Genomic DNA, 26,670 nt, shown 5'->3' with positions numbered 1-26,670 from the left:
GCTGGGGGCCCACGTGCCACACATGCATACACAGCAGCTCTCTGCGAGAGCCCTCACTCAGCTGGGCAAGGCAACCTGGTTTCGCCAGAAGGCACCGTGTGTGTCTAACATGTGTGGACACTGCACCCTCAACCCAAGGAAGCGTAGTGGCTGTATGTGGTGCTTGAGGTGCCTCCTTGGGGCCCCCTGCAGGCTACAGGCCCTACTGGGTGAGTGGCCCCACAACCATGGACCCCGAGGGGCAGTGCACTGATCACCACCTCCACCCACCTCCCTGCAGCAGCCCTGGGGGCCGGTGCTTGCCAGCTCTTCCCCGACAGGGAAGAGCCCCACCACCACCTTTCAGGTAGCCCGACGGTGACCACCTGGGTGGCTGGCATGATTCACACCACTTTCCCCACAGACGTCCGCTGTGTTGTAAGGGGTGGTCAGGCCCTCTGCTCAGGCAGCCATGCCTCTGCAGACAGGGCCCCCCGGTAGCCAAGGCAGGGTGAGGGCAGGTCAGCACAGTCCAGATGCACGGCCTGCACCCCAGACCAGGACTGCAGACCCACCCAAGAGCACTGGGAGGAACTGCAGGGATGGGGGACTCTGAAGACCGGCCTACTTGGGTCCCCTGGGGCACTACTCTGTCCTCCCACCCTCGTCACCTCAGCCCAGCCTGCACTCCGGCCCCCACCACACATGTTCCTCCCACGTCCGGGCTCCCCCCATCACTAACACACAGGTTCTGGTCAGTCTCTGCAGCCCAAGCCCCCTCAAGGTCTGTGATCTGGGGATCCTGAGCACCTAGGCTACTGCAGGTCCAGGCACCACGGGGCAGCCAGAGCAGGAGCCAGCCTGGCCTTAGGAGCTTGCCCTGCGGTTGCCGAGGGTCCCAAGTGCTGAGGTCCCCCCTGCTGGCGTTGTGCTGCAGCTCCCCCCGGGCCTCTCTCCCGGCACGCAGGACCCCTGTGGCCCCCAGAGACAGGCCCTGCCCACAGCCTCAAGCCTCTGAAGGCCATGCCCTCAATGCCAGGCTGACCTCCACGGGCGAGGTTGCCGTGAGAACCCGTGCCCCGCAGCACCTCGAGGTTCCCAGGGAGCCCTCAGCTCAGAGACCCCTGGGGGGGCTCCGAGGCCTGACCACCCACGCTGACGACTGTCCTTGCCACACAGGTCAGCTGCTCTGAGGCGCAGATAAGGAGTCATCTGGACGTTGCAGAAAGAAACCCCAGGTCAGGCTCCTCTGCCTGATTAATACAGCCAGACAATGAGTGACAACCTGGACCTTCAGGTTGAGGGGGAAAAAGGACGTGTCAGATCAACATCGCCTTCCCTCAATAGGCTGCTCTGCTCTGGAGCCGCATCTGCAGACAACACAACTGTCCTACCGTCAGCCACGTCAATTACCACAACTAGGTTGCACATCCCGTTTCTACACATCTTCCTGAGAATCTTACACGATTAGGCAATGATTGTTTCCAGGAAGCAGAGAGTGAGCGGAGGCAGAGATATCCCGCCCCAGACCTGCAGCCTTCGGTGTTCCCAGCACGTGCCCGCCACCAACCCGCTGGCACCAGCAGCTCTGTCACCCAGGTGAGCCTGAAGCCCCCACCTCCTTAACCCCAGGGGCTTCCGTCAGTTAAAACTGCAGGGAAACCAACTGCAAAAAAGAGCAGTGCCCTGGAGGGACGAGCTGGGGCAGGGCACCTGGGGTCCTGGCCCGTGGATCCTGCATCTCCAAATGCTGAGCTCCTCTGTCCAGCGCATGGAAGCTGGAGCAGAGGCAAGAATGGCCCCCTCCTGGTCCCGGGCAGCCCAGGGCGGCTCTCGGGAGGCCCGTCCTCGTCCCAGCCCCTGCAGGCTCCATGGGCTGCCGGGTGGTGAGGAGGAACAGCAACCCCCCTCATCCAGGGAGGGCCACGTGGGTCCAGGAGGGGAGTGTTGACTAACCCTGCAAGCCTGCACCACCCTGCTTTTCTGGGATTAGTTTTTGTTACTTCTTTGCCTCATAGAGGCAGGAGTGGGCTTAACATGCTGATGGGGATGAGGACGTGGACACGGAGACGGAGACGAAGACAGGGTCAGGAACAAGGATGGGGTCGGGGGTGGGGACACAGGGACAGGACGGGGACAAGGACGGGCTCAGGGGTGGGGTTGGGGATGAGGACAGGGTTGGGGACGGGGATGAGGACGGGGACAGGGATGAGGACAGGGATGCGGATGGCGACAGTGACAAGCTGGGTGACCCTGTGGGATCTGCAGGGCTCCCTGGCAGCAGCAGGAGGGCGCAGGGGCCACGGGCCAGCCAGGCTGCGGAGGACAGTGTGTAAATGCCTCCCATGGGTCAACCGCCTGGCGGTGACAGAGAGCCAGTCCCTGACAGGCATGATTCACGGCCGGTGGGCGTGGCGGGCAGGCGTGGCCGGCGGGCGCTGGGCCTTACCTGCCAGAGCTGCAGGCACATGGGCATGCCCGGCCTGGCCTCAGCCTCAGGCTTCAGGGAGCACACTGACGTCTTGGATGGCATCTCCAGAATCTGAACCTGACAGTAAGAAAACAAGCTGACTTGGGCCGGTGCCAAGTCAAGTCTGCGCTACACAAACAGGAGGCTCTCCGGGCATTCAGCAAGGCGGCCATGAGCTTGTCTGCTCCGGCAGGAACCCAGGCCCAGCCTCCTGGTTGGGCTCACAGGCGCGTGGGCTTGGGGCCTTGTGAAACGCACGTATCATTCATGAGTGACCTGCTCGGGCAGTGAGTGGCGCAGTGAGTGGCGTTCCCACCCACAGCCGCCCCGGGCTCTTCTGGTTTTCCCTCTGGCCACTCAGCCCTGACTCATCTGGAGGGCCCTAAACTCTCACAGGCATGTGGAATGGAACAGAGACTGCACACCAGGCCTGGCACCCCCACCCTCACCCTGCATGCTGGCCATGTTTAGGGTCGCCTGCATGCTGACACAGGGCCCTCCTGGCCCCCACGGCTGGCTCACACTCCAGCCCGTCCACCTGAGCTGGGCCAGGCTCTGCTCGCAGTTGCAGGGATAGCCAAGGCTGCCAGAAGCAGGCTTAGGGAACTCAGGGTGCAGATGAGGGTCGGGCCCAAGCCACCTGCGACCCTCACCTGCCAAGCGGGGACAAGGGTACAGCCCCCTGTGGGGTTTGGAAGAGGGGGCTTGGCCAAGTGCCCCCACGTGGTGGGGAGGCTCAGCCGGCCTCAGCTGCCCAAAGTTGGACGAAAGCAGCTCTACCAATAATATCACAGGGTGTGCAGCCCCCACAGGGCTGACCGAGAAAACAGTGAGTGGGAGGGAGGCTGTGCCCACCCCAGGGCCACACCCACTCAGCCCCTCCTCGCTGTGGGCAGGGCCCTCACTGCCGGCCCACAGTCCGGAAGGTCAGAGACCAAGGTGCTGGGGCAGGACCCCTGACTCCCTACTTTCTGCATGGCCCCCATGCCAGGTGTCCTCCACTGAGGTTCACCCTCTCATTACATCAAGAGAATGTACTGGTGTCAGGGTGTTGGCTGTTGGGGAGGAAGGGCCTTCGGCACATGCAGATGCCAGGGGAGGGGTGGGAGTGGGATGCGGGGGAAGCAGAAGTTGCTGGACACCGTCTGCACCCTAGACAGCTGGCACCTGGGTTCCTGGGTACCTGAGGGACGGCTGGTGACGGTGAGGAGGGTGAGGGCAAGGGAACTGGGCAGGGCCAGCACCAGGCAGGGTGGGAGCCCAGGGCAGCCCAAGGCCTGAGCCAGGTGCCCTGGGAGGGGACGCGGGGGTGGCACCCAGAGCAAGTGGCCCTTGACCTGAGGCCCAGGGTGTCTGTGGCCTAAGGAAGGCTCAGCGCTCTGGCTGGGTACCCCCACACCCAGCCTGCTTCTACCTGGCACTCAAGGGCAACTGTTGTTTCCAGAAGGAAAAATGTTTGGTTCAGGCAAGTGTGGCCACCCAGACAGCCAAGCCCAGGAGGAGCACGTCTTCCCGGCATTGTCTGGGCACAGGCCGGGCAGAATCCAGATGGAAACATGGAAAACAGCTGCTTTTCCAGGATGTGTGAGGCCCCCAGACCTGCAGCTCCTGCCACGGAGAACTGGGACCAGTCGGTGAAAAACGGCCTGGAGCAGAGGGGCTGGCGGTTCCAGGGCCCAGGCAGCCGGGGGGCAGAGGGCAAGGGGCAGCGGCTCAGGAGGGAGGCTCGGTGCTGCCGTCCGCAAGGAAGCACAGCTGCCTCTTCTCACATTAATAAAATTTTTAACAGGTTTTTGGCAACCTGGCAAGAAAAGTACATGTAGTGCCTAATTGGAGATTTAAATGCCGTTGTGAACAAACAGTTGCCTGTTCCTGCCTCATTATTTATGCACTGAATCTGCTTTAAGATTCACAAGGTCTCTTGGGCGGGGGCCCAGACTTCTGGTGCAAGGCTCACATCCCTGCCCACCCCGCCCACCGCAAGACCCTCAGGGGTCGTGGGGAGGCCAGGGAGCGGGCAGGAAGGGGCTCCCCTGCACGCGTGCCCCGGCCCCCCCACCCACCTTTGGAGCCCGGTCAGCCCCCCTCCTCTGCCCTTGCTTCCTGCCCAGTCGGCCCCACGTCCTGGGCTCTGCTTCCTTTGGGGGTTCTGCCTCTTCTGTCCTTGGGGTGCAAACACCGCTGTCCAGCCTGACCAGTTCTCTGCCACCCCTTGCTGCTGGCCACTTGGCCTGAGCCCCAACTGACAGTGACCTCGGAAGCTCTTCCAGGCCTCGGTCCTGGGAGCTCCATCTTCTGAAGTGTCCATGCTCGTTGGTGCCCCTCTGTGCTGCCATCACCACCTCGGTGCCAGCCCTCACCCCCGCATCCCAGCTCTGCTCAAGGACTCTCACACCAGGGCCCAGTTCTGCTCCCCAAAAGGCGCCCTCCCCTGCTGCCTGGGCTCCAAGGCCCGCCTTGACCTCACAGGGTCTGCCTGGGGCTTCCCTCCACACGCGCTGGCTCCCAAGTCCTCTGATGACCTGCCTGGCAGTCTTTCCCCAGTGCCCCTGCCAGCCTCAGGCCCTGACCCCCGTCCATCCTGTGCTGCACCAGGCCTCCCAGAGACATCGGCCCACCGCAGCCCCCTTCCCGACTCTTACGACCAGGGCTACCTCATAGGTGACCAGGCCCAGACTGGCCCAAGGCCCCAGAGCTACGTGGGTCCCTGAGCCGGCCAGGTGTTCCCTCAACGTGGGGTGGAGGGTGAGCACCTGGGGCTCATAAACCAGGTCTGGGAGGCCAGCACTCACCTCGTCGCCGCCTTTCCCTGGCATGGCCAGCATCCAGCGCTGAGGCCCACAGGCCAGGACGGAGCCCCTGCAGAAGCCCACGCTCTCCAGGCACACAGAGTCCACGATGGCATTCCTGCCCTCTGCCAGGTCCCACACGTGCATCCTCAGGTCCCGGCCCTGGCTGCCGAAAGCAGGTGAGGACAAATGTCAACACCGAGGAAGGGCCTCACATGAGTCTGCGCGCAAGGCGCCTGGGGCCAGGACCTGCTCACGGGCCACCCTGGGGACGGCTGAAGACCGAGGCCTGGGCATTCCATGGCACACACCCTGTGGCCTTCCCCCGTGGCCTTCCCGCTGCCTCCTGTGCTGCCAAACCCCTCCTGCCCTCTGCCCATTTGAGAATTAACTGTGACCACCCGGTAGCACCCCCGTCAGGTGGGGGAGGGGGAGGCCCACACAGGCCAGGGGCCCACTGTGTCATCAGGACATGCCGGACACTGGGGGCAGGAGGCACAGGGATGAGGCTGCACTGCCTGTAGGGGCAGCAATGCCGGAGAAAAGACGAGGCCTTGGCTGGCAGCAGCCGCACTGAGAGCAGAGGACTGGCCTGCTTCTAAGCAACTTTATTTTGAATGTTTCAAACTCCCAGAGCAGTGGTTCCGAGCCTTCTCCACCCTGTACTCCAGGGCTGCACACATTACGGCCACGCCGCTACCTCCCCCGCCAAGGAGACCCCACGGAGCGGCATCACTGCTCTCAAGCAGCCAGCTCAGGGCCCAGGGGGAGCGCAGGGCTTGTCAGTCCTCACCAGGCCCTTCCTCTGTCCCTCATGTGCCTTTTATCCCTAGGATGACATTTCCACATGTGGGGAGGACAGTACAGGGACGACAACGCACATGAGGCCAATTGCCCATCCCGCTTGCCTGGACGGAGGCGCTGGCCAGGCGTGTCCTGTGCAAAGCCCTCACCCCACTATGGTCAGGACTGCGGGAAGGAGACCGTGGCGTCCGCCCACTCCCAGCTGTAGGCCCACCGCCGCACACACCTACTTTATACACACACCTCTCTCACACACACACACACACAACTCTTTCTGTATCTCCCTCCGTGCACGTATTTTCAAATCTCCACAAGTTCACAGCAACGCCCTGCCAGTTCTTCCTCCCCTTCCTCCTCCTTGGGTTTGGGACTCTCTTCCCTCACAGGGAAACACCCGGCTCCCACTGTCCTCAAGATACATACTGACACACTCAGCTGATGAAGTTGCCACTCTGAGACCTGCCCCCACCAGTCTGCTCCTCTCCCCACTGGGCACGTTACAGCCGACAACTCTGTGGACAATTCTCCCTCATTGAAGGGAGAGTGAGTGCTTCCTCTGAAATTGGAGGGGGAGTGAGTGCTGGGAAGATGGGACCCCAGAGTATCCATAAGGAATAAAATAACCTTCATCCACACCAACAGAGATTCCAGGTGAAGTGTGGACAAAGGGAACAGTGACAACCTGGTGCTGGCTCCTTCCCAAGACACAGATGCATGAGCCATGGAGGGAAAGATGCCACATTAGAGTACACAAAACCGACCACCTTCAGCTCATTAAAGATACCACGAAGAGTGAGAAATGACAGCCACCATGTCAGAGAAGCAACCGGTGACACAGAAACACCTTCCACATCTAGACTGTGAGAAGAACGCCTGTAACTCAGTGAGAAAGAAGCAGTCAATCCAAAAGAGAAATGGGCGTTTAGCAGAAAGTCCATCCAAGGGGCTGCCACACGCAGAGGAGGGTTTGGCTCACTATGTGGTCAGAAGAACACAAATGAGGCCACAGCCAGAAGCTCCAGGCCCGGGCGGTGGCAGCGGGGGGTTGGGGTGCAGCCTGGTGACCTCCGGGCAGCCCCCTCTGGGTCCAGTGTGCACCCAAGCCTCATCCAACAGTTCCAAGTGGACAGCCCAGACCCCCGTGACAGCAGAATGATGAGGAAGCTGGGTATCCCTGTCCACAGGGACAGGACAGGAAGCCCCACACTGCAGCACTCACACCCCAGTGCATCGCAGTCAAGTGGAAGTCAGATGCAAAGGAAGCAGTTCCGTATGGCTGTTTGTTTACATTAAAAAAAAAACAACATAAAATGAGTCTGTGCTTTTTGGAGACACATATTCAGACGGTAAAGCAAGAATGCAGCGGGGGCTGCCTCCTGAGGGTGATGAGATGGGGGGGCTGGCGGGTAGGGAGGCCTGGGAGTGGTGACCCAGGCGCCCACTTGGTGGTCACAACACGGCCTGACTTGCTCGTACACCTTCCTGTGAGCACGTCACATCTCCCAGTAAAAGAGGTGGGAAGCAGACGCACCCAGGCAGCCACAGGTGCGTCCTGGGGGTGCAGGTGGGGCGGGGGTGCCTGCAGAGCCAGGCCAGGCCGGGGCCCTGGCTCCCAGCTTTCTGTCCTCTTGCCGCCCCTGAACATGAAAGCACACCTTCCCCGTCAAGGGCCACTTTGGAGACTTGCTTCCAAACACAGCTGGGCGCCTGGCCTCTAAGTGCAGCGTAAACGCACCTGGGCACTCCACACACCTGCACGGTCTGCACCCCCGCCTGCAGCAGGGTTCCAGCGGCGCCAGCCAGCACACACGCACTCCCAGAGTGCCCCTGGAGCCTGCCTCCCGCACAGCGTCAGCCGGTCCTCCAGGGAGTGGGCCCCCGGGCAGGGGCTCCCTGAAGACAGCCCAGGGTGCCTGGGCCCTGGAGGAGCAGGAGGCCCTGAAGGGCCTACATTGCAGCTGAAAACTCAGGAGGAAGGTCTACCAGCAGCAACTGTGGACACAAGCAGCTTAGCAGGGTCCTTGGACACCACGTCTGCTCTAACTGTCAAGGAAAGAGCAAAGCCATACGGGGACCCCTGCAGCACGAGGGGGCATCTGAGCAGCTGGGCAGGGAGCAGAAGGGCCTGCGAGGATGGCCCTCAGGGAGCACACGTCCAGGGCACCGCCTCCCGCACGCCCTGGGTCCCCAGCCCCCGCAGGGCGTGGCACCAGCTGAAGTCCAGCACAAAAGTGCTTTGAAGCCCAGTGGGGGCCCAGCAGGCCTTGTTTTCTGGGGCTTGGGCTTCAAGTCCGGAGCAGGAGGAAAGCAGAGCTGTCCTGGAGTTCTGGGGGCAGAGGGCGCTCGGGAAGGCCCTCTGTGACCTGGTAGATTTCTGGTACAGCGACCCCTGTACAGGGGCAGAAATCGGAGCAACCTCAGACTCTGGCCACCTGACGGCCCCGCTCTCCCAGGCCCTCCTGGTTTGTGAACGCCCCGGACCATCCTTCCCTCCAGGGAAAGGATGGAAGCCCACCCAACTTACTCCTTCATCCACCAGCCCCTGTCTGCTGCCTCTGGCCCGCCTCCCACTGGAGTCCTGGTCCGTCACCTCCACAGGCCCCTCTCCCCTGCACTGTGCAGACCAGCCCCCCAACCCCACAGCCCCTCTTGACACTCACAGGCTGGAACCACCACGGCCTTGGGGAGCCAGAACCCCCTGGCTCCACCATCTCCCACTCACTTTGTCACTCCCAGAACCCCAGGTACACGGGGGATGGAGCGCAGCCCTGTCAGGCTGGGTAGGCTCCAGGCTCAGACTCTGGGCCACTCTGCCAACCAGTCCTCCCTGCCTCACAGGAGGGTGGAGAGAAGGCCACCTGCAGGGTGGCAAGCGTGATACCATGGCCCGGCCTGCAGGAGAGGACTGAGGCTCCTCTGAGGGGGGCCCTAGCCCTTGCCCTGGGCATCTTGGCAGGCCAGGGTGGGCTCTGCTCAGACCACAGGCAGCGTGTGTCTGTCAAGCTCTCCTCAGAGAGCAGCTGCCGGGCACCCCGCACCCCTGGTGGCGCTGCCTTGGGATGGGTCCCGTCCTATTCTGCCGCTGGGAGCCAGCCGTCTCGGCAGCTGGGGAGGCCCCCAGGCCTCCACTGAGGGCCACAGCCTGGCTCCCTGGGAGCTACACTCACTGCCACCAAGACCCACCTGAGGAGCTGGGGCCCTGGGGGCAGAGTCTGAAGCCAGGTCACACACTTGCCCGCGTGGCCATCCAGGGTGGCGAGCACTCTCCGTGTCTGCAGGCTCCAGATGTGCACCAGCCCGTGCAGAGACCTGTTCAGAGGAGGACCCCGCACAGCTGGCGGACAGGCGTTTAGCCAGCAGCTTCCAGTCGAGGTGACCTGAATGTGAGCTGAGCCAAGGAAGGCGGGCAGGGCCCTGGGGAGCCTCTTCTTGGGGAGATGGGGGTTAGGGTTAGGGCGAGCTGGTCCCGGCTCCAGGGGAGAGTGTCCCTGACTCCTTCTTGGGGGACACCCAAGGGGACAGCCTGTCGAGAGGGCTCTGAAAGGGCAGAGTGCCTGGCTCACTGCTAGCCGCCCCCCCGACTTCGCCCGGAGTCCCCCGGGCCAAGGGGTACTCACCCTGAGAGGAGCAGCGGGTGCCCCTGCCCCTGGGCTCCTCCGCAGAAGTGCAGCGCATGCACTGCTGACCGGGCGCCTCGGAGGACAAACTGAGGGTCTGGTGGTGGGGGCGGTGGGGACGGTGGGGCCACCATGCTGGGCGGGATGCAGTCACCTGGGGACCGAAGGAGGGCGTGAGTGATCTCCCTCAGGAAGGCACCGGAGTCTCCCTGCATGCTGCCCACCCCTAAACCCCTCTTCCACCTGCTCCCGGCCTCTGCACCCAGGGGCACCCCCGTCCCAACACCGGCCTCCCCAGGCAGGCCCAGCAGCACCACGCCCTCCCACCGTGCCCTGCACCTGCCTCTGTTCACCCACCAGCTGCACCTCCTGCTTTCTGAGCCCCCTGGCCACACCAGCACCATCCTACTGGGGCAGGGTCCTGCTCCTCTGGGCTTTTCACCCACCTGGAGTGTCCCTGCCCTCAGTCCAGGCCTCGCTCCAGCTCCTCCCAGCAAAGTCAGACGTGTGCGAGGTCCCCGGTGCCAGAGGCATGAGCAGGACTTAAAGACGGAGGGGAGCTTATTCCTCGTGAGCTGCAGACACGGCCTGCCGGGTCCCAGTCCTGCACATCACAACTTCCAATTGTCACAGCCACCCAGGGACAGTCAGAGAACCACCCTACGCCTCCAGGCTCACGCCTCAAGTGCTTCAGAGCCTGCACTGCCACCAAGCAGCAGGGGACCAGTTACCCTGTCACCGCAGGAAGGCCGCCCCTCACAGAGGAGAGACCCTTCCTCTAATCACTGGTATCGCGTGTAAGGCCTGCTGGGCCCACCCACCCAAAGGAGAAGCGCCAGGGTTCCTACCAAGCCCACTTGACCGCCACCTCAGTCCCACAGGCAGCCAGAGCCACCTCCGTCTGCTCGCAGGCCCCGGGCGGGCTGAGTTGGGGGAGGGAAAGGCTGGAGCAGCTGGGTGGAGGCCTTTCCTGTGGGCTCTGCAGGATGGGGCCAGGGCCAAGGCCGCACAGCCACCAGTGGGGGGGACGGGAAAATGTGAGGGTGGGATGCTAGGAAGGGCTCTGGGAGGACAGCTGGGGCTGAGGAAAAAGTGGCTGGTCCCTGGGCTTCGCCGCTTCAGACGTTGAGCCCCGCACCTCCCCACCCCAGAGATGGGACAGCCTTTCCTTCCAGCCCCGGGCTTCGGAAGAGGCCCAGGAGCAGTGTGACTGGAGCAAAAGGTTCAAAACCTAAGAAGTGGTGCTTCTGAGGCAGCAGGGGCCTGGCAGCCACGAGGAGCAGAGGGCAGGCAGTGACAGGAGACTGGAGGTCACCAGGTCTGGCCAACTCGAGGGCGGTGGAAGCAGGGCTGGGCCAAAATGCCAAAGCCCAGGAAGGGGCAGCCGCAGGTCTGACTCGGGCGACTGTTACCTTCACCATGGAGCCTGCAGGGGCAGATGCTCCACCCTGACATCTTGCCTCTGTCACAGGGTTTCAGGGAGGAGGGGCCAGGGACACGCTTCACAGCAGCCGAGTCTCTGCTTGTCTGTGTCTCTGTCTCTGTTTCTCTCTCTTTTAGGGTTTTCAGCCAAATAGTCCCTCCCACCTTTGGCTAAAAGCCAACTGACTCCTAGATGTAAGGACGGCTGCCTGGAGACCCTGCGGTGGCTGCCTGGACCGGCTGGCCTGAGGACATGTTTGGAGGGGCAGCTGTGGGACCCTCAGAAGCCACTGCCCACCTGTGCCACACCTGCCCCAGAGACCGCTGGCCAGTGACAGGAGCGGGGCTGCCGGACCCCAGGACCCCAGAAACCCAAGGACACAGACCCTGCTAAAGCACCTCAGCCCAGCAGAGAGGCCCCTGTCCAGGACCGGGGGTGCAGCCCCCAGTCAGCCCAGGCTGCAGTGACAGGCCACCTGCACACAGGCTCCCATCGTGCAGTCCTGACATGCACACACGTGCTAACACCTGTGGACACACGTGTACATACGTGCTCACACATGTGCTCACACAGGCGCCCGCACACACACACGCAGGAGGCGGGGCGCCCTGTACAGCACCAGCACAAGCCCAGCCCACACTTGCCACCTGCCTGCGGCCTGATGGAGTTTCCAGAACCTTGCACATCAGGCTCACTGCGAGGTGATGAAATCCAGCACCCCCGTCTCCCCAGGACCGCGGGGAAAAATCTGTTGTGTCATTACAGCGCTGGACGCTCAGCCAAAACGAAGCATCGGCAATTAAGGGCTCCATCATTTGAAGCAATTAAAGTAAATGCTTTATTTGAAAACTAATTAATTCTAGCTACATACTTTCCCCATGACAATATCCCGTGATGACTTGATTTATGACGTCTAATTATTCCTTATTACTCTAACTGAGAAGAATCACATTATCCTATCTCCTGGCACCAGGCCACCCGAGCGGAGGCTGTGGCCCTGGAAGTCAGGGTGCATGTCAGTCTGGCTCCCTGCTCTGTCCTGCAGGCAGAGGAGCCCGAACTGTCACCCGCACAGCACAGCCCCGGTGTTGCGAGACACAGTCCTTTACAGTGGAAAAGGGAGACAGTCTGACACCACCTGCCCAGGCCGACAGCCTCGCCAACCGTGGCCACAAACCCCCCCGAACCCTGGCCCCATGTCCCTCTGTGCTAGCTTTGGCAGCGGCCATAGGCCTCATGGGAACCACTCGAGGGGGACCGGCCTCCCACTGTGGGAGTGGTGGAGGGGCAGCACAGGGGAGGCAGGAGCCCACACACAGCCGCGGGGCCGGAAACCTGTGCAATTTGAGAGGCAGGGGAGGCAGGGCTGGGCAGGGGCCTGGTGTCCAAAGACCACAGGTCCCACCCCACGTTCCTGGGCTGCTGGGGGTTTGTACCAACAGGACCACCAACCCCAGCCCCTGCCTGCGGGTCCTCGTCACTGCTGCCTGTGCGACAGTGCGAGCCAGGCCACAGGGGACATGGGACAAGGGTGAGGCTCCCCCAGCAGTCCCAGTCCCTGATGCTCCTCGCCTGGGCGGCGCCCCTTCCAGCAGGATGGAGGCCTGAATGACACTCTCCCCAGAACAACTGAAAATGCTGATAAAGGAGAAACCAAACTCTTCGATACTGTGTTGGTAAGAAAAAGCCTAGAAACTTCAGAGGCGAAACGCTCATCAAGGTCAAACCTGGAGAAGCCTGCAGAGCCCGCGGCTGGCCCTGCCCTCGGGCCCTTGCAGCCCTACACCTGGAGCCCGGCCCAAGGACAGTGATCTCAAAGGAGCCCCACTAAGACGGGACCCCTGGGCTGTACGCTCGGTGTCGGACAGAACCAGATCTCACTGCACCCACAGGGCCAGAATGATGCCCGCCCTCCAGCTGCAGCCCAAACCTCATTGCTGTCTCTCAGAAGAAGCCCCCCTCCACTGCCCCAGGCCTCAGTGAACCCACAGGAAAAGCCCTGAGAAGTGCAGACTTCGGTGCAGCACTACAGGACCGGACCAGGAGACCCAGCCGCCGCGAGGAGGACTCTAGGGGCAAAAGCAGCAGGGCACCTGAGCACGGCAGTGGGGCTGCAAGACATGGGCTCGTCACGGTTCCAGAGGCAAGAAGACAGAACGGCCAGTACAGACCGGGAGCGAGAGACTGAACATCACCTCTCAGATGTGGAGAAGGACCTGGCGGTGAAGGGCTGCTGGTGGGCAGATGTGCTCAGGGTCAGGGTCGCAGTGTGGCTCCACAGGCCACTCCCACCAAGGAGGAGACGCTCCTGCCCAGGGCAGACACCTGGCTCTCACGGCTCCCCCTCCATGGGCACCAGGAGGCATACTCCCACCCTGACCCTGACCTGCCAATGGGGTGGAAAAGGTCAAGGGCAAACAGCAAGGGCAGCAGCAGGGAGTCTCTTCCACATGCAGAGACTGGAGAGCCTCACGGCCACACGTGGTGTGCGGGCCCCAGGAGATCCTGAGTCAAAAAATGAGGCCACGAGCACGGTTCTGGCACAACTGGGCTGCTGATAATACGGAATGAGCATTGCTAATTTTCTTAGGGAAAACAATGGTGTTTTATGCAGAAGAGTGCCCTCATTCTCAGGTTGCAGCATCTTAGAGGTGAAATGTCTGCAATCTGTTTTCAAATGTTTCAGAAAAGCCCTATGCAAGTCTCTCCCTACCTCCATGCAAGTACACAGTAAAGCAAGTACCAGCAGGCGCAGGTGCAGGGTACACAAGTGTCGTTTACCACACTGGTGACTTCTCTGTAATTCAGAATATAAACGTGTGTGGGGGCAGGGCGGGAGACAAACCTACCCGGGACTTGAGTGCTTCCTAACAGACAGAGAACACAGAGCAACACAATAAAAAAGCAAACACCAAATGAAAAATGAGCAAAAGCCTTGAACAGACATTTCACAAGAAACATACATGTCCAATAAACACATGAAAGATGTTTAACCTAATTAATAACCTTGGAAATGCCTGTCAAAACCACCATGCGCTATGACTGCACTCCTGGCAGATTTGCAAAAATTAAACAGTCTGTCAAATGTTGACCAAGATGTGAGGCAACTGGGGCAAAATCTAAAACAGTCACTTTGGAAAGCAGGCGGGGACTGTCTCGCACACCTTGCGACCCAGCAGCCACTCTTAACACCCTAAAGGCGTCCGCACGGCTGCGCACAAGGACGTGCGCCGGGACGCTCAAAGCAGCACCGTGGACGGTAGCAGGGCCTGGCGCTACCCGAGCGGCCACCGGCTGCAGAATGCGACAGAACACTCCACAGAGTGGAAAATGTCACGTGGACCAAGTTCAAAATCACAATTTTCTTCAGAAGACATCATTGAAGTCAGAAATGTGGCCAGAAACAGGGAGGAAACAGTCACGGCACAGCACACACAAGTCAGTACGGAAAAAGTTAGTAAAGTGACTCCAAGAGGCAAAAATGAGAGACAAAGACATACCAGGCAAACAGATGCAGTGAGAAAGCAGAAATAAAGCAGAAAGCAGTGGAAATACCGGTGTAAAACTACCTTCTGGCTCCGGCCGGGGGGAGTAGGCTCCCTATCGCCTCTCTGCTCTCTACCTGCCTGACTGCAACTAAAAACTCGAGACAAAAAATGAACATCACTTACCTGAAAAGTCTGAAAAGTGAACAACAGCAGAAAGACTTTGGAGACAAGCAAAAACTTGGAGAACTGACCTGTACGGGCCCAGGTTTCCTGTTTTTCTTCCATGTCTTGGGGCACTGCCTTGAGGGTGGGTCCACGCTGCACAGCTGCAAGGCAGTGGTGCCTAAAACTTGGATAGAAACTGATTTCTGAACAGCAGTGCAGAGAAAAAGTGTAAGCCTTAGATTTGGTTAAAAAGATAGTATACAATATAAGAGGTATAGCCAAAAAGCCATAGAAAATCCTAGTTTCTAAAAAGTCAAAAGACAAGCTCCCTGATGGTTTGTGTTTCTGTTTGCTCTGCCACTGCCCCAGGGATGGCTGGATCTGGAGCTGCCTGGACGTGACTCTGAGAGAAACCCCGTCTTTCTGTCCAGCTGGGTCCTCTGGGAAGGGATGAAGAAAAAGACCCCTTATTTCTGCGATTGAGCCCAGGAAAACCTCAGGCGCCCCCAAGCTGCACACGCCCAGGACAGACCCAAAGCAGCGTATCAAAGCTTTGAAAATGGAAATGAGATTAAAACTACAGCCCACAGAGGGTGAGACAGAACTTGTGGTGCAAATCTGACTGAGCTGACTACCTGTTACTCCAAACTTAACATTCTCCAGAGTGCCCAACGTCATACTCAACGCAAGGTATGTCCAGGGCACAATACAGAAGTGCTCCACACACAAGAACTGGGCAATGAGATCACTTCTCCAAGGAAACGATTTATAGACACCAGCCTCGATACCGTTCAGATGCTGGAATGTCAGATAAGGATTTTAAAGCAGCTTTTATGAGTATACTCCACGAAGCAAAGGTAAACATGTCGGAAATGAATGAAGGCAAGTTCTCAGCAGAGAGAGAACTTTTTTTTTTTTTTAAAAGGAACTTCAGAACAGAATAATACAATTACTGAAAGAAAAACATTCAGCAATGGAATGGGAGATCATAAAGGTGAGAGTCGGAGACATGAAGGCTGGTCAAGAGAAATGACCCAGTGTGAGACCAGAAAGACAGAGGACGGGCGTAAACGACCAGAGCAGTGGGGATTTGTGGGATGACAGGAGAAGTCTAATGTTCACATCACCAGAGTCTGAGGAGAAGAGGAAAAGATGGAGTAGGAAAATTACCTGAATAAATAATGCCTGAAGTTTCACACATTTGGGAAAAGACAAAAATTTATAGATTCAAGAACTCAATGAATCATAAACAGGATAAACGCAAAGACAATCATACATCACAATTAAGCTGCTGAAAAGTCACAGCAATAAAACCTGGGCAGCATCGGCACGCCACATACAGGGAGCTAACAGTCTGAATGAATGTGAGTGTCTCATCAGAACCGCGGGGGTCAGACGGCAGTGCTGAGAGAAAAGGACTCCTCACCCAGCAAATTTTCCTTTGGGCATGAAGGCAAAATAAAGACACCCTCAGACGAATGAAAACCAAGAGATGTGCTCTAAAAGAAATATTAGAGGAGATTCTACAGCTCAGAAGAAAGATCGGAAAGCAGTGTGGACCTTCAAGAAGGCAGAGGAAGGAAAATGGTAACTATCTGGGTAAATTACTATAAAAGACAGCGCGTGCTTAGCACGCACAAGGTCCTGGGTCCAATCCCCAGAACTTCCTTAAACAAACAAACCAAATTACCTAATTACCTCCCCCCACCAAAAAAAAGAGAATGTAAAAGAAAAATTTTCTCCTCTGAAGCAAACATGTATATTGTTAAAGATATTAACACTGTCTGGTGGGATTTTCAATACATGAAGGGTGGACGGTGAGGGGACCCCATGTGGTTGTAAACTTTCTATATTTTACTTGCAATGGAAAAAAACAGCTCTAAGAAAACTGCAAAAGGTTAAGCAGATACAGTGTAATCCCTAGAACAACTACTAAAAACATAGTATTTCACACAAGAGATATAGCCAAAACGTCAATAGAAAATTTAAAAGGTATTTGAAAATATCCAGAAAACCCAAAAGAGGGCTAGAAGGAGAGGGCAGCAGACCAAAACTTCAGGAAAAAAGAGAAAACAACAAAATGAGACACCAAAATAGAGCCGTAACAGTGATTACAATAAACGTAAACGCTCTCAGCATATTAATTATAAGACCCAACAACTATATGCTATTAAAAAAAAAAAGAGGGAGGAGGTTTATCTCCGCGGTGTGTGCTTAGCATGCTCAAGGTTCTGGGTTCAGTCCTCAGAACCTCCATTAAAAAATTATGATAAATAAGCCTAATTACTCCTCAAAAAAAATGAATTAAAAAAAAAAGACCCAACTATGCAAGATACCCAAGAGAAGCCTACTTTAAATATAAAAACATAGACAAAGTGAAAGTAAAATTGTGAAAGGGCTATACTATACAAACAGCCAAGAAAGCTGGGGTAGTTGTATTCACATCAAAGTGGACCTCAGAACAAGGACTGTTATCAGAGGCAAGAAGACACACGAGTCCTGAACACGTATTCAGCTAACAGCAGAACCTCACAACGTGTGAAGGAAAAACCGACAGAAGCGAGAGCAGAAACAGATACGTAATCACAGCCAGAGACGCAACTCCTCCTTCGCAGTCGAGTGAACAAGTCCAGAAAATAGCACAGAAGACCTAGTACCGTCTACCCCGACCTCGTGGACATGATGTGAGCGTTCCACCCAACACATACGGGATGTTCATCAAGATAGACCGTATCCTGTGTCCTAAACCTTAAAAAATGTAGAGCAACCTGTGTAACTATCTGAAGTGACAGATGCTAACTAGACTAATCGCGGCGATAACTCTGCAACACATGCAAATAGCAAATCATTACGCTGTACACCTGACACTAACATAATGCCACATGTCAATTATATCGCAAAAAGAAATGTAGAAAATCCAAAAGCATACAGAGTATGTTCTCTGACCTTATAGATTTAACCTGGCAATCAATAACAGAAAGTTAACCGAAAAAAATCTCCAAATATTGGGAAAATAAACAACACACTTTTACATAATCAATGGCCCAAAGAGGACCTGACTGAAAATGAAAATGGAAATTACTGAAACTTGTAGGGTGCAGCTGAAGGGGCACTTAGAGGAAATTTAGAGCATCCAGCGCCAAATTAGGAAAGGAGAAAGGTCTCAAGTCAGTGACCTAGCTCCCGCCTCAAGAAACAAGAAGAGTAGCAGAATGAGCCCAAAACCAGTAGAAGGGAGGAAATAAAGTCCAGACAGAAAGAAACAAAACAGAGAATAGTGCAACCATGTAGAAAAATCAGCAGAAACAGAAACTGAGTCTTTAAAAAGGGCCATAAAACAGATAAAGCTCTAGCTAGACTGACGAAAAAGAGAAGATAACATGGGAAGAAGGGTTCTCACTAGCCACCACAAACTTTAGAAGGACGATAAGGAAACACTATAAACACCACAATGCACATAAACCCAGCAACTCAGATGCAATGGGAATTGAAGACCACAGACTAGGTGGCTTCCAAGTCACCTAGAAGAAATGACCTGAATGGCCCTTTAGCGATTAAAAGAACTTCGTTTTAGCTAAAATCCTTGTCTAAAAAAGAAGACTCCAGCCCACATGACTTGACCGGTACATTCTATCCAACATTTAAAGAAAAAAAATCACCCCAGTTCTATATAATTCTTCCAGAAAACAGAAAAAAGGGAAACATTTCCCAATTTTGAGGCCAGCATGACCCTAGTACCAAAACCAGACAAAGACAACACAAGAAAAGAAAACCAGAAGCCAGTATCTGTTATGAACACAGATGTAAAAATCCTCAAAAAAATGTAAATCAAAGCCATCAGTATATAAAAAGAATACACCATGACCTCCTAGGGTTTATTTCAGGAAGGCAAAGCTGATTCAACATTCAAAAATTAATGGGTACACTCCACCAGATTCACACACGAAGAAGAAAAACCTGGGCACACATCAGCTACATGGATATAGAAAAAGCATCTGGCAAAATTCAGCACACAGAAATGTGATTTTTTTCTTTAACACCTTTATTGTGGTATGATTCCTGTACAGTCAACTACACATATTTCAGATGTACAATTTGGTGAATTTTGATAGATGTATGCACCCATGAAACCACCACCACTTACCAAGATAGCTAACATTTCCATCACTCCCCAAGAGGTGAAATTTTCACCATTCACAATTTTTACAACTCTCAGTAAGCTTGGTCCGTAACAGAAAAATGAATACATTTGACTTCAACAAAATTACAAACTTTTGCCCTGTGAAAGATGCTACTAAGAAAGTGAAGAAACAAGGTACAGACTGGGAAAAAAATACCTGCAAATCATGTAACCAGCATGTATAGAGAATCCTCACAATTCAGTAGGAAAACAAAGAAAAATCAATTTAAAAAGTTAGAAATGGGCAAAAGATTTACATAAACACTTCAGCCAAGATCCGCAAACGGAAAAAAAGGACATGAAAACATAGCACTTCTGGGCATCATGGAAACAACAAACACCACAGGCACACGCACTGCAGGCTTCCATAGTCAGAGGGCGGCCACGCCCGCAGGGGTGACAGAAGCTCTCACATGTTGCTGATGGGAATATATTGGGAGCAGCACTTTGGAATAAAGTTTGGCTGTTTCTTAAAAAAAAAAAAAGCCCCAAACTGGGACCCATGGAAACACCCATCGCAGGCTGAGCAAGCAGTGATTTACACACACGCCACAATAAAGGGCCCAGCGCCGGTCACGGGAATCAGCCTCGAAATCAAGACACTGAGTACATGCAGCAGGAAAAAGGGTCAATACCATGATTCTGTCTACACAAAATTCGAAAAAATGCAAGACACCTACAGCGACAAGAAGCAGATGAGTGGCACCGGGCAGGGGCAGAGCGGCACTAACAGGGTCAAGCGGGAACCCTGAGGTTTCCCTAAGGACAGGGCTAGCTCACGTCTCCAGTGTGGCGATGCTCACACAGGTGCTAGAACTTGTCAAATTAGCCACTTTAAATACGTGCACTTCACTGTATATCAGTAATACTTTAAAAAAAGTTCAACAGGAACGAAATGACCCAGTTTAGAAATGCACAGAGCAGCGAAGCTGGGAGCACAGGACGATGCTAGGCAGCAGCAGCCCTCGGGGCTCAGGAGGCAGCCAAGTGTGGGTGGGGACGCTGGTGGGGACGCCCAGTGCATCCTGTGCACAGCACCCTGGACAACGCCTGGGCGGCTTCCGGGAACTCGAAGTTGAGTGTCACGCTGCCGGAGACCCTGCCTCCGGATATTTATTCCAGAGAAATGAAAGCGATGTGTAAACAAAAGCCTGTCCCTGGCTGCTCCTCAAGGTTCCACTCAGAATCTGCCCAAATGCGAAATAACCTAAATGACCCCACTCCTGAGCAATAACAAAAGGCACCAAGTATTGATAGGTGCAGCGCCGTGGACGAACCCCAGAGAATCACGGGGTGCAGGGACAGGCTACAACTACGTGGCCTTCTTCACACAGAGTTCTAGAAAGGGCGGGGCCAGGTGGACGGCAAGACTGGAGGGGCCGGGGCTGGGGCCAGGGTCGGGGTGAGCTGACCACTGGGGCAGTGAGAGGAGGGCTCTGAGGCAGGGGTGTGGTTTGCAGACACATGTTAAGACTCCCTGTAAGTGCGTGACAGGACATTCACAATTGTGGGAAGGACCCACGAGTCCACAGCAATGAGAGAAATGATTCAAGAAATAAACAAAGGGGAGAGGAGTCAAATCTGTGCAGAACTCCCACCCTGGCAGGGGTGTGAGGGGTGGGGTGGGGGGCTGCCTTCCTAAGAGAGCAGCCTGGAGGGGGCAGCTTCACCAGGGGCCCTGACCCCTGCTACCAGCAGGTGATCGAGGTCAGCACACCCCCGATATGACGTGATGGCTCCTGAAACCCAAACCCTGGTCTAATCTCAAGAAAAAGATGTGACAGTCCCAGTGGAGGGCCCTCATGAATGAGGGGCAATGGGAGGCTCACAGCCAAGAGGACCCCAAGAGGACCCAAAGGAGATGTGACGACCGAACGTCATGGGGTCCCCAGTGGGTCCTGGACGGGAGGAGGGCTGAGGGAAAACTACGGAGGTCTGAACCAGCTCCGGGCTGGGCTCCCACCAGTGAGGCACTGGCCCATCTCTGTGGGCACCTTTCCACCGCCGCTCGGTACCGTGCTGGGCCGCTGCCCTCTCCGCCATCTTCTGGGAGGCTACTTTTCAAATAAAACACATTGGACAATATTTGGAGGCTGTTTTTTCTCCAGCTGCATTTAGTGGTATTTTATTTACCTAATATGTCATGAAAACCCAGTCTTCTGCATGGATTGTTCTGGCTTTAGAGCCAGTTTCTAATCCAGTCCAGGTGACTTTAAACAGACGTAAGGCCACTCTTTAAGTGCTTCCCGTATTGAAATAAATATACCATCCTATTTTTGCCCTAATGTAAACAGACTTAGACTCATCAGTAGTGCCCGACACAGGGCGGTCAGTACTCAGTCAGGCAACTTCCTGGGATCTTTCACCATCTCCACCCTGTTCCTCCCAGGAGCAGGGCGGCACGTGGGAAAGGGGGATGCTGATCCAGCGACACCGTCTTCTCTGCAGCAGCACGGCCATTCTGGCGGGAAGACTCCAGGCCAGGAGGAAGAGACCCCCTCCCTCCGCACCACCCAGGCCACACCTGGACAGGCTGTCCTGAGCAGGGCAGACCACGGCAGGGCCTGAATCCCAGAACCGGCCCTCGATGCCACATTACAGATGCAGTGGCCTGGACGGTCCAGGCCAAGTCACTGGGAAACCTCTGCTTCACAGAAGGAACTGGGGTCCTTGAAGTGCAGGGAGACCAGGCGAGTCAGCAGGTGCACACACAGAGCATCGACCACCAGCCCACGACACAGGGCGATCCTCCAAGTCATCCCCTCTCATGACTGAGGCCCCGGGGTCAGCAGCCCAGCCAGCATGTTGGCTCACCGCTCAAGACGGGGGTTGGGGCACCCTGCGAGTGACACCCAGGCCATAAATAAGGCCAAGGACACACACCCTGCCCCTACAGAGAGGCCAGGCCTGCCCATGAGGACACAGCTCCCTGCAGAGAGGCCGGGCCTGCCCATGAGGGCTGTGGAGAAGCTGTGCTCCAGGTGAGACGGGGCGGATGGTGGGGAGCGGCCTGAGGGAGCAGATGACCATCTCTGTCCCATTACCTGCCATTCTCGGCCACAAAGGACTACACGCGCTCCTGGGCCCAGGAAAACACGACGCGCCGCCCCGCCCACCCTATGGGCTGCCGGGCGCAGGCCCAGCCCGGGAGGGACCGGGAGGGTCGGGCCCGCCATGGCAGCAGCCCGCCCGCCCGCACCCACGCAGCCCCTCCTGGCCCGAGTGCAGGGGCAGCTTTGCCCGGGGAACTCAAACTTCACAAAGAAACCATTTCTGGACAGGGCTCTATGTGGCCGTCCGAGTCAAAGGCCCACTTCATCGCTCCTTTCCAGGGCCGGGCGTTGTCAGGGCCCCTTCCCCTTTGAAGCCTCGGTGAGTGATTGAAGCGTCTCCTTCTGAGGGGCAGAAAGCGCCGGCCGGTAACCCGACTCTAAGCCCCGGGATAAAGGTAGTTTGTCTCCTCTCAGCCCGTCTGTCAACACCTCCTCAGTAATTAGCCCTAATTATTACCGAGGGCCAGCCTCCCATTCGGTTATTAAATCAGAAATAGAATCGTGGCCGGGCATCTGTCAACGCCCGGCTGGCGACCTTGGATTCATTGAATCCTCTGTCAGTATCCGTGGCTTCAAAGATGCAGATCCCATCCCAGGGTGGGGGGGGGGGACGTGGGGGGGGCGGTGCCACAGGCAGCCCTGTGCACTGCAGGCCTCAGAGCCCAGTGCGGACAGGGAACCGGGCGCCATCCCTGTACCGCCTTCCCCAAGGCAGGCCCTTCCCACCTCCCCCGGGCCTGATGTACCTCTGTGTGCTCCTGGGGGTGGGGTCCCAGGCCTGCCTGCCTCTGGCACAGTGTTGCCCAGCAGCCAGGGGGCAGCCTCAGTGGTGCCTGACTGTGCTGGGCCCGGGGCTGGCAGGCCTGGTGCCGGCTGTTCTGGGGGCACAGGGAAGACTCCCAAGCCCAGCCTGGGCCCCTCGTGGGCAGGGCATCTCCCTGTGACCTGTGAACCGCACAGCGAACTCAGAGGACAGCTATGGACACGGTTTCTGGGGTGCAGCCGAGTGCTGTGCTACTGAAGACCCCAGGGAAGACGGCCACCCACCCCCTCGTCCTGGGCCCGAGCCTCGTATTCCATCCAAGAGAAGCAAGTCACTTCTCCCACAAAGCTGGGCTGCTTCCGGCTCTCAGGAGGGGACACTGCCTCTCCAGCAGGCCCCACACCCCAAGCAGCAGCGGCACCGACCTCACCTCCCTAGGGCAGCATCCCAGGCCCCTCGGGGCAGCTGAATCCCGTGCAGCCCCTCGGGGCTTTGCGCGCCCCTCCTGACTTGCCCCCGCGTTTGGGGAAGAACACATCAGAGGCCAGACTCCTGGGACCAGGCTCCTCTTTGGGGGTCAAGGTCCACATGCTGCACTGGGTGCATGGGCAGAGCTGAGTAGGACCCTCCCGCCAGCCCACCGCGCCCGACCTCCCCTAACCCACCACCACCACAGCAGCAGTGAGCCTCCTGGAGCCTCGCGTGGCGGGCAAGGCGTGAACACACGAGGTGTGAGAGGTGCTTCCTGCAGCTGCGGGCGCTGAGCTGCGAGTGGGACTCCTTGGGACTGGGGGACGGGCATCCTGGCTGGGCTGAGAGGAAACACCAGGGTGAGGGCTGTCGGGTCCATGGAGCCTGGGGATGGCAGGAAGGAAGCCCACTGGGCGTTTTCAGTCGGCCTGCGGCACTTACGGGCAGGGGTGGGACCCCGGCCAACAAGAGGCCGCGGCCTGCTTGCTCCTGGGGAAGAGCTCTGAGTTTTACAGGAAACGGGACCATCCTGGGGCTACTGCCAGCCACTGGGGCCACTTCCTCCAGGAGGTCTGGTCCACAGGGGCCAGCTGCCTAGTGCTGACGGCTGTGCCCAGACAACGCTCCCAGGGACTGGTGCCAGGGGGCCCCTAAGGGTGGTGCTGGGGGGCATGTTCTTCCGGGGTGCAAGTGGCTGCTCCTGTGGCAGAGGCCACCTCAAGTGGGGAACACGCGCAGCGATGCACCACACATCGTGCACCGTGCCCACCGTGGGCCAGGGCTCCGTGCCCACACCTGTCTGGTACACGTACACTCACACTGACCTCACGGGAGGGACAGTGGGCAGGGCGCAGCCCCGAGGCCGACTCTCTGCAGTTTACAGGAGGCAAGAGAGAGGCTTGGAGAACTTCAGCAACTTGCTGGAGGTGGGGGGGCAATGAAGGGACCGGGAGGCCATGGCAGAACCGCACTGGCCCAGGCCACCCTCCCAGGTGCCACCACCTGAAGCCCCTTTGCACCCTGTCATTGGAGAACACTGGGCCACGGTGGTGAGGCTGCTGTGCCCCAGGGGACAGCACGCTGACCAGGTGCCCGGCCAACCCCGTGCCTCTTGGATCCCTACCCTGCAGGCCCTCATGGGCCTCCCACCTCCCCACCCACACATGGCCTTTAGAAAGCCTTGCCTACGGCACAGAAGTATACAGTGGACAGTCTGCCCGAGGACTCGTTGGGGGGAATGTGGCGCTTCCAGCAGCCACAGTTGTCTCTCCTCACAGGAGGGTGGGAGAGACAAATGCCACCACGTGGTGTGGTGGCATGGTGGTCAGCCCTTGCCCTGGGGGCACCGTGTCACTAGTCTGCCTGGCCTAGCAGAGTCTCTGGCCGGCAGGAGCGCTGAGCTTGCTGTCTCCTGGGGCTAACAGCCCAGAGGCACAGCCGGGAGGAGCAGGGGTCTGGGCTGTCATGCAGCAGCCACACTTCAGCCATGAAGAGTGGCACCCGCCAGGCAGGGCGCGGGCTCACTCCTGACCACCGGCCCAGGCTCCCCGCCCAGACCATGGGTGGAGAGCAGCCCAGAGACGTCCCTCCCCGCCTTCGGACAGCCCCGCCAATGGGGAGACAGGGTGCTGGGCAGGTGGACGAGCACCCCCAAAGCAGGAGGACAAGGAACAGGGTGCCCTGCAGGCCAGGGGCTCTTCCCTGGCTCACCCTTCATGCCCTGGAACAGATCACCCATCTATAGCCCAGAGAGACAGAGTGAGCTCAGGGCGCCTGCCATCCCGGACACCGTGCTGGGCCAGGCAGTCCAGCAACACGGTGACCCCGGGGTGAGGGCTGACCACCCCTAGAGCTGGGTGACGGCCACACCGTGGTCCCCTGTCCCACCCTCTCAGTCTGTGTTTGGGATAAAACATGTTGCAAAAACCTGCTAAGATGATTTGCAGAACCAGGGTAGAGAGGTGGTGTTTCTCTACCAGATAATGAAGACTCAGTATAGAGCCATTTAATTAGTGGGGACAGGCCAGACCAGAGAGCCAGGCATGTACAGGACAGGGGACCAGGGACAGGTGCAGCCAGCCTAGCACCAGCCTGATGCTGGCAGCCCGTGCCCTGTGGGGAGGTGAAGCAGGGCGCTATCGATCAGGACTGACTAGGTCATGCTGTGGAAAACACAAGCCCCAGAACTTGTGGCTTCACACATCCAACGTTTATTCCCCACTTGTGTTACAGGTGAGGCGCAGGTGGGCGGGTCTGCTCTTCACAGGTTGTGATGACAGCAGATCGTCTCTGTTAGTTACAAGGGGATTCCAAAGTCAACGTAAAAGGAAATATCCGAACTTGGAAATACAGGGTAATGTCTGTGCACCCTCAGGCAGGGAGAGGTTTCTTAGGAAAAGGAGTCCTGGATACGGGACAATGGGGTACGTCCTGGTCGGGGACTGGGACAGCTCTGCACACAGGGACCACGTGGAAGGGTGCTGACGAGCACTGCCCCAAACTGCAAAAACAAGAGAGGAATTCAGCTCAGGCGTTACTGTGGGCTAACCTGTACCTCCCTCCCCTGACACTGAGTTCTACTCCCAGCACCTCAACATGGCCGTGCTTGGGGGTGGACCCTTTAAGGAGGTAATTAAGGTTAAATGAGGTCACACGGGTGGGTCCCAAACCTACAGGACTGGTGTCCTCATGAGAGGAGGATGCAGGCACCCTGAGGACAGCCATGGGGACACAGGGAGATGAGGGTGTGCACAGGCCAAGGAGAAAGGCCTCAGGAGGAACAGCCTCATGACACCGAGACCTCGGACATCCAGGCCCAGAACCAGGAGGAAACACACTGTCGTTTAAGCCCCGCTGCCCAAGCAGAGGCCCGCAGAGGACAGTGGGGACATGGCTGCAGGGCTGGGCCATGCCGAGGGCCCACCCACCTGTGGAGATCAGTGCTCAGGAAAGGTGCAGTGGCTTCTTGGGCCGCTAGACGGGGCAGTCAAGTGCACCACCTGTGCTTCACAGTGGTGGAGAGATGTGTCCGGAGGAACCCATCCACGTCGGCCGAGGGACAGCAATGGACGGGATTGCGGAGACACCGGAGGTTCCTTTCTGCAGTACTGGTGCCCACCATAACAACTCGGCCCCGGCAGCCCCGTCACCTTGCTCCTCCCAGCTGCACCTCTGGGCTGTTAATAGTTGCTGGGGCTCCGGCCAGTGCACAACGTGGTGGCATTCGGCCCTCCCCCCCGCCCTGTGAGGACCAGCTACTCTGATGGCTTGGAGGTCAATGCCGCCACAGAGCAAGCAGCATCTGTCCGCAGGCAGGCCCAGGGCTGCTACGGCCAATCCTGGCCTGTGATGCTCCCACCAACAGTGCCAAAGAGCACCTCCACGCCTCCTGCAATTCCAGGCACCTAGGACATCCAAGTCCTGGAATCACAGCACAAAAACAGTTCACCCCCAATCTCCCTGTGTACT

General features: G+C 57.4%; 1 protein-coding gene and 1 long non-coding RNA gene across 6 annotated transcripts in view; one reads left to right on the top strand and one right to left on the bottom strand.

Annotated features, from left to right (window-relative positions):
• The window catches only part of GNB1L (G protein subunit beta 1 like), a 40,601-nt gene that overhangs the window by 8,040 nt on the left and 5,891 nt on the right, over positions 1–26,670 (bottom strand). Inside the window, exons 1-6 of one of the 5 annotated variants that reach the window (XM_031443228.2) lie at positions 10,508–11,459; positions 10,106–10,263; positions 9,660–9,813; positions 9,226–9,351; positions 5,242–5,404; positions 2,429–2,527 (exon numbers count right to left, since the gene is read on the bottom strand). In XM_031443228.2, coding sequence (XP_031299088.2) covers positions 2,429–2,527; positions 5,242–5,404; positions 9,226–9,351; positions 9,660–9,813; positions 10,106–10,193 — 630 coding nt within the window. In that variant the 5' untranslated portion in view covers positions 10,194–10,263; positions 10,508–11,459. Of the gene's footprint in view, positions 1–2,428; positions 2,528–5,241; positions 5,405–9,225; positions 9,352–9,659; positions 9,814–10,105; positions 10,264–10,507; positions 11,460–26,670 lie in introns of those variants that run through there. The other 4 variants (XM_011000257.3, XM_031443229.2, XM_031443232.2 and 1 more) reach the window with 4 other exon arrangements.
• Positions 1,273–4,310, top strand: LOC135319722 (uncharacterized). Its single transcript, XR_010378534.1, has 2 exons — positions 1,273–1,578; positions 3,894–4,310. It is a non-coding gene; the product is annotated as an uncharacterized LOC135319722 (long non-coding RNA).

This window comes from Camelus dromedarius, chromosome 31, assembly GCF_036321535.1.
Source record: "Camelus dromedarius isolate mCamDro1 chromosome 31, mCamDro1.pat, whole genome shotgun sequence".
Lineage (NCBI taxonomy): Eukaryota > Metazoa > Chordata > Mammalia > Artiodactyla > Camelidae > Camelus > Camelus dromedarius.
The sequence above is the reverse complement of the archived record's forward strand: the minus strand, read 5'-3'. Positions and strand labels throughout refer to the sequence as shown.